Source organism: Drosophila melanogaster, chromosome 2L, assembly GCF_000001215.4.
Source record: "Drosophila melanogaster chromosome 2L".
NCBI lineage: Eukaryota > Metazoa > Arthropoda > Insecta > Diptera > Drosophilidae > Drosophila > Drosophila melanogaster.
In genome coordinates this window covers 3,466,123-3,478,065 of record NT_033779.5, presented here as the reverse complement: position 1 = coordinate 3,478,065, position 11,943 = coordinate 3,466,123, and the positions used below count along the sequence as shown (strand labels likewise).

Here is an 11,943-nt window from a genome sequence, read left to right as displayed (position 1 = left end):
TAGCCAACAGCACTAAACGCCAATCGCATTCTTTTCTAAAAACCAAGTCTATTGTCGATCTTGCTAGGGAAATGATGATGACTCAGGTGCAATTGGGATCTTATCTATGGCTGTCTGGGAGTCAAGAGGTGTTCCGCAGAATTTCGTGAAGTACTGCCGCTCTCTCCATGGGGCCATTATTTTGCACTCGTTTTCGCGAAATACCATTAATTAGCATAAAGACACGTCGCCGGCAATCGTGACGTAGGCTATGAGTGCCTTCTATGCATGTGCGAACTCGCGGAGCATAGCAATTTGAGCAACGATATTGCAGGTTTTTATGGGCTAAAAGATACCCAGCATTTCACTTTTTTTCAGGCGGAAAGTGTTCATTATTATCTGGCACGAGCCGTTTTGAAATAATTATCACGAAAAGATACACGTCTTACATAACTTACTTGCTTTATTTACTTAGATATGCAATTTTAGCGTGATTTCTATATTTAGGAGTGCACAATCCAAAAGTACGCTTAGCTCATATCAAAATTTAACTTGACTGATATGAAACATACATATTTAATATCTTTTCTTTGGCACATTGACTTCTTAGCCGTTTAATATTAGCGCACATATCTAAAGAAATACATATATCATATCACCAAATTTGGTGATCGAACCCTTATTAGTTCCCAAGTTCTTTGAGGTGGAATATCTTGTTTGGAATCAAACTAATATGCCCCACTGATCGCAGCAAGCATAGGGTGGATCCAAGCAGCGGCACGAGCGGTTTTAGCTATGCGGGGGCGATGTTGACGATATTTAATCGTTGGACGCATGTAAATAGTGCTACAGGAACTTTTGCCTACGTTGGCGCCCACGATTCGACGTAATTCGGATATTGGCCACGGGCCATTCCGAGGGATATGGGGTTGACAAAAGGTGGCCACGTGTGTTGATCTGCGGCGATCATGATCTCGATGTGGGACAGGGGATGGCGCCCACCTAGAAATCTGCACAAGGTCGATACTTAAGCGTGCTAATATTTATGATGGCTAAATGGGGAAGCTTGACAGACCTTGAAAGTAGATTTCCATGTGACGAGGAGCATATTTGAATTGGGGAAAGCATGACCCAAATCCATCAATTACACTAGATGGGGGTGGGAGTTAGCTGGGTGCCAACTGACCCCCAAAGTAGTAAACGGTAAACAAGGGAGCCAGAACACGAAAAACACGGACAATTTTGCCGTGTCATCTAGCACGTAGTCCACAGCATAGAAACCGCCCTACGTGCCGGCTGATATGTTTATATATTTTATTTTTTGGGTGAGAGAGCGGCTCTTCTCCGCATTTTCCACCTCCATTAGGGCTTATCAACCCTCGAAGAAACCAGTTCGGATTTTGCTTTCGTTTTCATCAGATACAATATGATGTACCTGCGCAAAGAGAGAGAGACAGGCCTATAGCCGCGAGGAAAGAGACGGCAGGCAGTTTTCCTACTGCGTTGCAGCCAAGTTAAAATGCGTCTTGAGATATTCCTAGCCGGTTCTCTAAGCGCCGAGGGGTGTTTTTCCCATCCGCCGGGGGACAGGTAATACATACGTACATATATAGTGAAATTCGGATGAAATCTTTTTCGGGGAGGCTGATGAAATTGCACCATCGAATTGCGTGAAACATACGGACGAACGGTGGGTCATTACCATCGGTGGGTTCTATTCCCAAACGAGTCTGAGATGGTTGTGAATGGGCTAGACGACATCGACTTGTTTATATTTTTCGGCTAGAGCGAAAACCATGAGAAACGTAAACAAAAAAGTCCAATGATATTTATATACTCTGCCAAATACACGTGGTAATCAAATCAATGAATGTGCTGTATTATTGCAATATAATATAAAGGTATTTAGGACTATGTATTGTGGTTTACCAATTCAAATTATTTATAGAGTGAATATCATATAGCTTATTATCTACCCATCCTACTTAAGATGGAAATCACATTTTATTCAGTGGTAAGTAAGTTTCCAAGAAAACTCGCAGATATACAAGTACTACTTGACCATTTTTGTTATCTATTACCAAACGCCCATCAACAAGTGAACTGCCCTAACAAAGGGAATCTTCCGAAGCAAATAAGACCCCCATCTCCGCTGACGTCGATGACCCACATTCGGTGAATCCGATTGAGAAGCGGCGTCGCCGTCGCGTTGGCCAAAAAATCAAATCACTTGACTTTGTTTATGCACAAAATATGAAAAGCGACGAGAAAAAAAATGCGGAGGAAATGAGCAAAACAACATCACGTTGTCTATAAATTAGCATGTGCTTTCGTTTGGTAGATAATGAACTGCATAGATAAGGATAAAGCCAGCCCAAGATCGAGACAGCTTGACGCTAAGTCATTGCCTGCTGCCATCCATCCACATTCATCCAGGGATCTTCGATCTTCGTCCTCTCCTGGGACAATCGCGCAACTGCGTCTTAAATTACATCAGCTTAACAATATGTCTGGTTTTTTTTTTTTTTTTGGTGATCTCGGACTTCAGACCTCGGAGGGGTGGGAACTTCTCTAGTCTATCTGGTGTCTGCTACCTCTTACCGACTCCTCTTTCTCCTTTTGTAGAAAGGTCAACAGCCCTGCTGATAAGGTTTTGCGACAGTCGAAAATTCAAATCGGAAGTGAAGAAGTACTACAGATGCTCTCACTACATCGATTACATCTATATTATATAAAAAGAAAATGTTTAAGGTATTTATTGATTCTACAATACACTTGTAACTTTTATTATTGTTTAATTTCACATAGTTACGATCTCTTAACTTTACAAGTAGTCGAGGATCTCTTCGAAACATTAATACCTAAATATAGTGTACGTACAGCAAATAAAGATCAGAGTTTGTGGCTCGCGATCGGACAGAATCCTCGCTCCGATTGCGATCTGCCTGTCCAGATCTTTCACTTTCCGCTGCCATATATCAATAATGCATGGGGCAAGAATTAATGGAAAAATGGAATTTACTTAGCGAACTTTTTTTTTCAGAAACCTTCACAACGAACAATGAACTAAACCCGTGACGATCGCGGTCCCCGACCTGAACCGATCGACATCTGGCCTGTGGTTACTCGAATTGTTAGTGGCTCGTGGATGAAAGTCTACTTTAATCCATCGTAGAAGGTGTCCAGCATAGTGTGGTTCACGAATCCGAACTCCCAGCGCTGGCGATCGTTGCCATTCTCGCAGGAATTGGCCACCACCTTGGCTATGCCGTTCTCCACAAATCCCTCCAGGCAGCGCTTGTTGTTCTCTCCGTGAACCAACCTTTGGGTTTGCCTGTCATAGTACCAGAACTGATTGCCACCCTGACTGTGGCAGCTCCACATCCAAACGGTGGCATTCGGCGGTCCCTCGTGCACATCCAGGCACACTGAATCGAAGCCCTTCATCCGGAGGTCTCGGAATATGGAGAGCTCCCAAAACTGATTCGGTTGCGGATGGGTCCTATTGTCCGCACAGCTGAACATACCCACCGCCTCCTCGGTGGACTTGCCCATGTTGTCCAGGCAATAGACCGGGTTGGCCACGTTCTGAATGATGCCGGCGGCGTAGCTAGGTGGTTCCACGGGCGGGAATTTGACGAGGAAATCAGGCGCCACCTCCGTCATGAACCAGTGGAAACTCTTGCACTTGAGTCGCTCTCGAACTCCACGCTGGCGGGTCAGATCTCCGGCATCCAGGTTGTCATAGGTCTTCGGATCGCGTTTGTACACATATTGCTTATACTCATCCATCCAAACCTCTGCCACGCGCTTGTGGTTCTAAATGAGATTTAAAACCAAATATAATTAGAATTAAAAAAGTAGAACTGGTTAGAGAGTAGCACCCACCTTGGCCACAAAGTTGTGTCCCCTTGGATTGCCCCTTGGCTTCATGGGTCCCCGGAATATGTGTGCCACCCTCGAGCAGGGAACATCCAGCAGCATACCGCCACACATCCAGATCTTGAAACTCAGCTCGTACTGCTCACCGCCCCAGATGTCCAACTGGTCGTCGTATCCGCCCAGATCCCAAAAGAAGTCCGTGTTGATGGCAAATAGACCGCCCATCATCACGGGACTCCGGTACGGCATGGACTTGTCCAGCGCATCTTCGGGCAGAACCGGAAGCTGTTTGTACAGCATCTTCCAATCGAATCCACCTCGTGCTCCGTCCTTATTTCCGCTAAAGTAAGAGAAATCTTCATGCGAAATAGTATCCACCATGGGGCAGGTGGAGATCTTGGGATTAATGGCAATGGGTTCGATCAGGGGAGGCAGCTGTAAATATAGCAACATAGAGTATTCTTCTGTATCCAAACATATTGCTTACTAGAAAATCCTACCCAATTGTAGTTGACTTCTATGTGAGAATCAAAGAACACCATCACTTGTCCCACTGCCACCTTGGCTCCAGCTATTCTGGCTCCAATTAGACCTTGTCTCTCCGGATTGCGCACTATAGTCACCAGATGTGGAAAGTGCTGCTGGACGTAGTCGTCCAAAGGCTGCTTCAGAACATCCCACTCGCTGCCATCGTCCACGAGCACAATTTGCTTAAGTAATTCCGGTGGAGTGCGATTTATCACACTGTATATCGATCTCAACAGGGTGTTAAAGTGCTCGTTGAAGAAGATGAAAATCACGCTGATATTGGGCAACTTGGCCAGATACTTCCGGGTCTTGCAACTGTAAAGATAAGATAAGTGTTTTAACTATTGATAACACGCTATGGGGAATGTACTTACGCCTCGAGTCTGAGGTCTGGCACAGATCGATTGACGGAGATTCTATCCGATATGAGGCCATTAAAGCCGTTCATCTCGTAGTGCTCCTTTTCCAACTGCTTCTCATCGGGATTTTCGATCTTTACGGCTACTCCGTGCTCACCGAAACCGGATCGCTTTCTATCCGCCTCCATGGCCGCATAGTCGTGCCAATCCTTGCGCTCTCCCTTCGGTTCCGGTAGTCGGAATCCCTGGAGTTTGTCACTTCTCGGAATATCTACCACGGAGTTGCGATCCTGAAATGGTGGTCGTGGCGCTTTCCGAGTTGGATGTATATTGGCAGCCCTAAAAACGGGCGTTATGGGATCTCCATTCGGATCGAGTTGTTCCGTCAGCTCCGCCGCATTTTTCATTCGCCGTTCGACCACCAAAGTGGTGACCAAGGACACAGTGACGATGACCACCAAGAGGAGGACCACCTTGCGCAACAGGCGCTTTACATATCTCTTTTTTATGGCCATGTGGACGTCTTGGCGGCGGAAGTCCAAAATACTGACTGCTGGCATGCCGATGCAGCAGAGGAGCAGCCACCTGGCAAAAAGCACAGCCATTAGTGTAATTGGGAAACCGCGACTCAGTGATAAGGCGGCGAAGAAGTTTTCACATTTTCAGTTGGCCACAAAAAACACGCTTCTCCACTATCAATCAGTGGCAGACGAGTCGGCTGCCCGGTGACGTGTAAGGTCAGGCCCAGATCCCACACTCACCTGAGAAAAAGTCGGGCGAAAAGAACAATAATATACGAAATATCTCTGCATGCGAATTCAAATTAGCGGAGCGCGCGTCATGGTGGCGCCATCTGCACAGGCACTCTTTGAACTGGGCTGGGGATTGGCGTGAGCGCCATCTGTATCTGAAGGCATACTTTCATATAAGGCAAAATTCGTATCTAAAATTGTATTTAAATATTTATTTTAATAATTGCTGTGCTATACATATTAATGAGGCTCCCTTTGTGGATCATATGGCGCATTTCGCCCAACTTTCCACTGCTGTTCCAGTTGGTTTTTATCGCAGATTTTATTGGCCAGAACCTTGCCAACCTTATGACCACTAGCCAATTGGGCTTCCAGGCACCACACCCATATTTGGCCCTGTTGGATCCACCGATGACGGTGATTGTAGTACCAGTACTGATTCCCACCATTTTTGTGACAACGAAAGAGCCACACCGACTTTGAGCGTAGGCCCTGCGCTTCCAAGCAATCATCTTTGCTGTTCGTCAGTTGAATCTCATGATCCTGCGTTAAGGACCAGTTCTGATGCTCGCCGGGCATTGAATTATGCCCAGTGCACCGGGCTAAAACCACGGGCTTAGTGTGTCTACAATTCAGGGAGTCCACACAGAATCCAGGAAATGCCACACTTTCAATGACCCCGGAGAAAACCAAAGGCGAATCCAATGCTAGGTACCTTTTAAGAAAATCCGGAGCCACCTTGGTCATGTACCAATCGAAGGTCTTGCACTCCAGAGCATTTCTCTTGGTTTTCCTTTGGAAAAGCAGACCAGCATTGGCCATCTTATAGAGCTTCGGATTCTTGTCGTACACATACTTTTTGTAATTATCCATCCAAACTTCAGCTACTCGCTTGTAGTTCTAGGGAGAGATCCTCTTATTAAATTATGTTGTAATATTCTTAATAGGTTAAACAATATATTACGTATACGCCACCCCCCATGTTTTGAGTTGTTTTTCCACTTACCCTGGCCAGAAAATTGTGGTATCCTGGACTACTAATCGATTTCATGGGTCTTTTACCTATGTGACCCACCCGGGCGCAAGGTACATACAGCATCATTCCACCACACATCCAGACCTTAAAACTTATCTCGAACTTCTCGGCTTCCCAGGTGTCCAGCTGCTCATCAAATCCCCCCAGATTCAAGAAATAGTTCCTGTCAATCGCCATAGCTCCTGATAAAACCGGTGTACGGTAGGGTGTGGAATCAGGACTTTTATCCTCAGGAAAAATTGGTAAGCTCTCAGACTCAAGCCACCAATTGAAACCGGAGCGAGTCATCGTATTTTGTTTGGCATAGGCAAATGTCTTGCGTGAGATGGCATCCAAAATGGGACGGGTGACTATATGTGGGTTAATAACTATAGGTTCCAGCAAGGGAGGCAACTATAAAGTAGGAAATTATCTAGATTTATCCACATTAATTGATTCCTTTTTAAATATTACCCAATTGGTGTTGACTTCGATGTGGGAGTCTAGAAAGACCAAAACTTGACAGCTGGACACCCTGATTGCCTCCATTCTCGCTTTGATGGAACCACGTCGTTCTGGAAGTCTTAGTATGTGAATAATTTTCGGAAAGTTTTGAGCCACAATCTCTTCCAGTTGTTGTCCCAATTCCGGCAAATTACTATCGTCATCCACGAGCACAATCTGCTTGAGTAACTCAACAGGAGATCGATTTATAATGCTCGTTATAGATCTTAGCAAAACGCTTAGGTGTTCATCGTGAAAGGCTATTATCACTGTCACATTGGGTAGGTTCTCCAGATACTTCCGTTTCCGGCAACTAAGTTCTTAGTCTTTAAATTGTATAGTATTTTAAACTTCATAGGAACTAACCTTATAGGTCTGGTATCCGGCAAGGATCTGTTCAGGGGAATGCGATCGGAGAGTTCGGCATAGAAGTCTTGGAAATCATCGGGGTTTAATTTAGCGTTTGGTAACTGAACTGCTCTTCCCTGCTCACCCAATCCCCTGCGGTTACTATCCTCTTTAAAGAAAATCGCATCCTGCCACTCCTTAATAGCTTCTTGCTGGGGCAGGCGGAAACTATTGTTTCGCTGGATCTTTAAGATGTCCAGTTCAGTTTGGTTCAGTGTTAGTGGTGGTGGGAAATCTGCGACCTTCGGGCTGATCTCCCTTTTTGGGAGCTGCCTTGCTGGCAAACTATCCTTTTCGCCGGTTGTTTTGACCATGGACTTCACGAGTCTTCTGTGTATCTGCTTGCCCATTAAAATGGTAGTTACCAAGGAAGTCAATAGAATGGCCAGCAACAGGCGCACAATCAATCTCAGATCCACATTCATGGTGATATTTCTTAATTAGTGTGCAATTGAAAGTTATAGGCATAGCAAATTACTTTTCCTGGCCTACTTGTTTTGTAATCCTTAAATGTAGCAATTTAAATTGTAACGGAATTGTAACACAGCTGATCCTGGAGTGGAACTTTGCTACTTTATAACATACTTGTGCACGATCATGATGCGTTCACGCCATCCGATGTGATATCGATAATTTTACGCTGATATCGATAAGCCGATCGGCGACCAAGCGCATGGAAAAGATTTGGCTTTTGTATTTAATTTAATTTAATCGGAAACTGACTGAAGTGAAGTTAATTTCGCCATGGATCTCAATGACGCAGTGCTCACCTGTGCGGTGAACATGGAGTGGACCAATGCGGTGGGCATCACGGGTCGCAAACTGGCCTACAAGACTGCCACATTGCGCCTGGTGCGGAACGATTTGCGTGAATTGTTTGTTGAGGTGACGCCGGAGAAACTAAAGCCCCTGAAGTTCAAGCTGAAGGATCTGATGGTGCACAAGAAGTTCATGTCCGAGGGCAAGGCCACCTTCAACTTCAAGGCGGAGAAGTGCACCCTCTATCTATCGAATGCACCGCCGGGGACTTTGATGTTCTTCCTGCGGACGATCTTCGTTAAAATGAACGGAAACGAGGGAGGATCCCAGCCGGACGATGCGACCTTGCAGAAGAAACTCCGCGAGCACCTGATGTCAGGCAAGCCAAGCAGCTTTAACGACGTTTCTCCAGTCACCACGGCCGAGATGATTTTGGCGCGCAAAAAGGCGGGTTTGTTGTCCAAGGGGTCAGTGACCACGCCGTCGCCCCAGGGCGCCAAAAAGCGTCGCTTCGAGGAGCTCAAGGAGGAGAAGGAACGGGGCACCATGCCCGCGGCCAAGAAACTATATGCGTCGACTACCGACGAGTCGCTGAGACTCAGTGAGGAGCAAATGGAAGTCCTGCGGGCGTGCACCTCGGGCAAGAGCGTATTCTTCACCGGTTCAGCAGGCACTGGCAAGAGTTTCTTGCTCCGCAGGATCATCTCAGCCCTGCCGCCCGATGGAACGGTGGCCACGGCCTCCACGGGAGTGGCAGCCTGCCTGATCGGTGGGACCACCTTGCACGCCTTCGCTGGCATAGGAGGAGGAGACGCCACCATGCAGCGGTGTCTGGAGCTGGCTTCCCGACCCGCAAATGCCCAGACGTGGAGGAAGTGCAAGCGGTTGATTATTGACGAGATCTCCATGGTGGACGGACAGTTCTTTGAGGTACTTTATCTTTACTTTGAATTCAGCAAGGTGTTAACAATTATTTTCCCAGAAAATTGAAGCCGTCGCACGTCACATTCGGCGCAATGATCGCCCCTTTGGCGGCATACAGCTCATCCTGTGTGGTGACTTCTTGCAACTGCCTCCGGTCATAAAGGGAGATTTTGGTGCAGCCCCCACTGCCACGCCCCAGCAACGATTCTGCTTTCAGTCCTCCGCATGGGAGACTTGCATCCAGTGTGTCTACGAACTGAAGCAAGTGCATCGGCAATCGGATCCGGAGTTTGTAAAGATTCTGAACCACCTCCGAATTGGCCATGTGAACGATTCCATAACCAGTCGACTTGCAGCTACATCAAAGCAGAAAATTGAGGGAAACGGCATTCTGGCCACTCAACTCTGCTCCCACACAAACGATGCGAACTCCATTAACGAGTCCAAGCTGGAAAACCTCGATGGCGACAAGATTTTATTCAAGGCTGACGACTCCGATGCCAGCATGACCAGGACACTGGATCAACAGATCCAGGCTCCATCTCAGTTGTACCTAAAAGTTAACGCCCAAGTAATGCTACTCAAGAATATAAACATATCCAATGGACTGGTGAACGGAGCTCGAGGCGTCGTTGTAAGAATGGAGAAGGATCTGCCAGTGGTAAGGTTCAAAAACAACCAGGAATACGTTTGCAAGCACGAAAGGTGGATAATAAAGACCGCCTCAGGAAACCATATAACACGACGCCAAGTGCCACTGAAGTTAGCCTGGGCATTTTCCATACACAAGAGTCAGGGACTAACCCTCGACTGCGTGGAGATGTCCCTTTCCAAAGTATTTGAGGCTGGACAGGCCTATGTGGCCTTATCCCGTGCGAAATCCCTGCAGTCCATTCGCATCCTGGACTTTGACGCCAAGCAAGTGTGGGCCAATCCACACGTGCTGCAGTTCTACAAGGGATTCAGACGCAAGCTAATGGACACAACCATGATACCATTGGGTCCCAAAAACAAGGACAAGAAGCCAGGAGACAAGGCCGCAAATAGCGCTCTGGCTAAGCTCAAAAAGAGTCTCATCAACAAGCCGCTGGTCTCGATTAGCTGAGCTCGAAAGTAATCTAAGATAGCGTAATTCTAGAAAGCTTGAACAAATTTCACTATTGCCTATCTATTGGTATCTATTTCTAAAAGTGTAATTTTTTCTTTTTTTAAGAAAAGCAAATGATTTATGGACTGTGCATTCCTTTTTTTAAAAAATGAGAAATTATGGAACTCTTTTTGAAATTGTCTAAATTTTCGAAAAAGTCTGAAGAATTACAGTGTGAGTTTTATGATTTATCACTATATTCTGTAAACTTATTGCAGTACGCAGGCAAAAACTTTATTTTACTCACTGGAACAACTTAACCAAGGCTCTTAATCTTGAGAACTATTAGTTTTAAGCTAGTCTATAGCCAAAATTCTATATCAAACGCCAATATTAATATTTATTTTAAGAAAAACATGACTAAGAATAAATGCAACTAATAGACAAATGAATTGAAACTGCTGTAGTAATAAATAATTCCTAGTAGCTCTTACCTTATAATTTACACTGAAACAATTGAAAGAAAGCTCAATCCTTGGGAATATCGTTTTACGGCGTGTATATTTTGTTTTAACGGATAATGAAACTAGAAAACATCATCATAAAAGCGGAGTTTAATGGGCGGCCTCCTCCTTCATGCCACTGCCCACTGGTCCATGACGACGCTCCCAGATCAGACGATGCTTCTGCTTCATGTACGCGGTCTTGGCATTGGCGTAGCCTCCCAAGTCGCCATCTATAATGGGTTATATCTCGTTATATATCACATACAACTTTAAAGAAGATGGGTAAGGGATTCCACTCACACTTGATGAACCAGTTCTCGGTGGCCTTCTCGTACTGATCCATCAGCGGCCTGCACTTGACCATGTGATCGGGTGCCTCGTAGAGGGTGCAGTCCTCGAAGCGCTGGCGCAGAATGTTGACAATCTCGTTGTCGACCATGCGATCCCGGCGGAACTGCTGATCGGCCTCGAAACGGCAGACGGCATCGTCCGTGTAGCACTGGTCGATCGTCGGAACGCGGCGGAAGCGCTGGTGGTACCAATTCTGCTTCTGCTGGTTCGGCTCCACAATGCTCTCTGTGGGATTAACACAAGGCGCATTAATAAAATATACTAGCTGTAATGCATTTCTGTTGAAAAACATGATCCCGCTTTGACTAGATGAACTATATAGTAACGGACGGCATTTAAGGGCTGCCGACTAGTATTCTAAGAGATTTAGTTTGCGCTAGCTAGAAATTACTTAAAACGGTTGATTATAAACATTTTAGCATTTCAGCAATACAGTGTAAACAAAAACAAATGGACTGCGAGTTGAGGTTATGTCATTATGTAATTGTCTGGAATTTGTCCGGTTTTTCCGATCGTTGGCCAAAGGAAACGCAAACTTGCAGCATCTGGAGACTCCCATGACCATGGCCATTGGGAATCCCTGTGGACTACATACCACGGAACCAAGTTATGGGTCCATCGATGACATTCAGCACCGACTCGGCAAAACTGGCCATCGGACTGCGCGGTTCCGGCATTTTCTGGCTCTCCTACCACCTGGCGTAAGCGGAAGAGCTGTTAGTAAATAATTTCCAAGGTTTTCCGCTTTCCTTTGACGGAAAATACTTAAAAAACCATATTTACTTGAAAAACTAAGTGTTAAAATTTGTTGTAGGACCGCAGTTCGTAACTGCGAAAATTCCTCAGAGCACTGAAATCAGCTGTTCGAGGTAGTGGTCACACCTATGCC

General features: G+C 45.8%; 4 protein-coding genes and 2 long non-coding RNA genes across 10 annotated transcripts; 1 reads left to right on the top strand and 5 right to left on the bottom strand.

Moving 5' to 3' along the window:
- Nucleotides 1–417: 417 nt before the first annotated feature.
- On the bottom strand, nt 418–1,723 carry lncRNA:CR43928 (long non-coding RNA:CR43928). Of its 2 annotated transcripts, none has more exons than NR_124049.1 (2): nt 1,055–1,723; nt 418–989 (listed from the first exon to the last, which is right to left on the bottom strand). It is a non-coding gene; the product is annotated as a long non-coding RNA:CR43928 (long non-coding RNA). The 2 variants fall into 2 exon arrangements; NR_073709.1 differs by having other exon boundaries at nt 1,055–1,215.
- A 284-nt stretch (nt 1,724–2,007) lies between these two features.
- lncRNA:CR45372 (long non-coding RNA:CR45372) lies at nt 2,008–2,701 on the bottom strand. The gene has a single exon (NR_124048.1). It is a non-coding gene; the product is annotated as a long non-coding RNA:CR45372 (long non-coding RNA).
- A 26-nt stretch (nt 2,702–2,727) lies between these two features.
- Pgant4 (Polypeptide N-Acetylgalactosaminyltransferase 4) lies at nt 2,728–5,463 on the bottom strand. 2 transcript variants are annotated; one of them, NM_164539.2, is made up of 4 exons: nt 4,764–5,463; nt 4,362–4,704; nt 3,868–4,296; nt 2,728–3,798 (listed from the first exon to the last, which is right to left on the bottom strand). In NM_164539.2, exons 1-4 carry the CDS (start codon nt 5,261–5,263, stop codon nt 3,136–3,138), a joined length of 1,935 nt encoding a protein of 644 aa, NP_722910.2. In that variant the 5' UTR covers nt 5,264–5,463; the 3' UTR covers nt 2,728–3,135. The 2 variants fall into 2 exon arrangements, with proteins under 2 accessions (NP_722910.2, NP_001137779.1); NM_001144307.2 differs by having other exon boundaries at nt 4,764–5,331.
- A 238-nt stretch (nt 5,464–5,701) lies between these two features.
- Nucleotides 5,702–7,884, bottom strand: CG31776 (uncharacterized protein). The gene is made up of 4 exons (NM_164538.5): nt 7,386–7,884; nt 6,990–7,332; nt 6,507–6,929; nt 5,702–6,400 (listed from the first exon to the last, which is right to left on the bottom strand). The coding sequence occupies exons 1-4, from the start codon at nt 7,850–7,852 to the stop codon at nt 5,741–5,743; spliced, it is 1,893 nt and encodes a 630-aa protein (NP_722909.2). The 5' UTR covers nt 7,853–7,884; the 3' UTR covers nt 5,702–5,740.
- Nucleotides 7,885–8,061: 177 nt separating this feature from the next.
- On the top strand, nt 8,062–10,724 carry Pif1 (Pif1 DNA helicase). Of its 2 annotated transcripts, none has more exons than NM_001298658.1 (2): nt 8,062–9,116; nt 9,169–10,724. In NM_001298658.1, the coding sequence occupies exons 1-2, from the start codon at nt 8,172–8,174 to the stop codon at nt 10,213–10,215; spliced, it is 1,992 nt and encodes a 663-aa protein (NP_001285587.1). In that variant the 5' UTR covers nt 8,062–8,171; the 3' UTR covers nt 10,216–10,724. The 2 variants fall into 2 exon arrangements, with proteins under 2 accessions (NP_001285587.1, NP_608782.1); NM_134938.3 differs by having other exon boundaries at nt 9,169–10,642.
- Nucleotides 10,725–10,731: 7 nt separating this feature from the next.
- ND-PDSW (NADH dehydrogenase (ubiquinone) PDSW subunit) lies at nt 10,732–11,909 on the bottom strand. Of its 2 annotated transcripts, NM_143715.3 has the most exons (4): nt 11,838–11,909; nt 11,650–11,750; nt 11,004–11,279; nt 10,732–10,933 (listed from the first exon to the last, which is right to left on the bottom strand). In NM_143715.3, the coding sequence occupies exons 2-4, from the start codon at nt 11,729–11,731 to the stop codon at nt 10,812–10,814; spliced, it is 480 nt and encodes a 159-aa protein (NP_651972.1). In that variant the 5' UTR covers nt 11,732–11,750; nt 11,838–11,909; the 3' UTR covers nt 10,732–10,811. The 2 variants fall into 2 exon arrangements, with proteins under 2 accessions (NP_651972.1, NP_722908.1); NM_164537.2 differs by having other exon boundaries at nt 11,650–11,909.
- Between the last annotated feature and the right edge of the window lie 34 nt (nt 11,910–11,943).

Coding starts and splice junctions, on each gene's coding strand:
- Pgant4 (NM_164539.2), bottom strand. CDS start 5,263: ATGGCCATAAAAAAGAGATATGTAAAGCGCCTGTTGCGCAAGGTGGTC. Junction 4,297..4,361: donor TAGAAGTCAACTACAATTGG/GTAGGATTTTCT, acceptor CTATATTTACAG/CTGCCTCCCCTGATCGAACC. Junction 3,799..3,867: donor GACACAACTTTGTGGCCAAG/GTGGGTGCTACT, acceptor AATCTCATTTAG/AACCACAAGCGCGTGGCAGA.
- ND-PDSW (NM_164537.2), bottom strand. CDS start 11,731: ATGCCGGAACCGCGCAGTCCGATGGCCAGTTTTGCCGAGTCGGTGCTG. Junction 11,280..11,649: donor ACCCATAACTTGGTTCCGTG/GTATGTAGTCCA, acceptor TTAATCCCACAG/AGAGCATTGTGGAGCCGAAC. Junction 10,934..11,003: donor CGAGAACTGGTTCATCAAGT/GTGAGTGGAATC, acceptor AACCCATTATAG/ATGGCGACTTGGGAGGCTAC.
- Pif1 (NM_001298658.1), top strand. CDS start 8,172: ATGGATCTCAATGACGCAGTGCTCACCTGTGCGGTGAACATGGAGTGG. Junction 9,117..9,168: donor TGGACGGACAGTTCTTTGAG/GTACTTTATCTT, acceptor TTATTTTCCCAG/AAAATTGAAGCCGTCGCACG.
- CG31776 (NM_164538.5), bottom strand. CDS start 7,852: ATGAATGTGGATCTGAGATTGATTGTGCGCCTGTTGCTGGCCATTCTA. Junction 7,333..7,385: donor CCGGATACCAGACCTATAAG/GTTAGTTCCTAT, acceptor CTAAGAACTTAG/TTGCCGGAAACGGAAGTATC. Junction 6,930..6,989: donor TCGAAGTCAACACCAATTGG/GTAATATTTAAA, acceptor CCTACTTTATAG/TTGCCTCCCTTGCTGGAACC.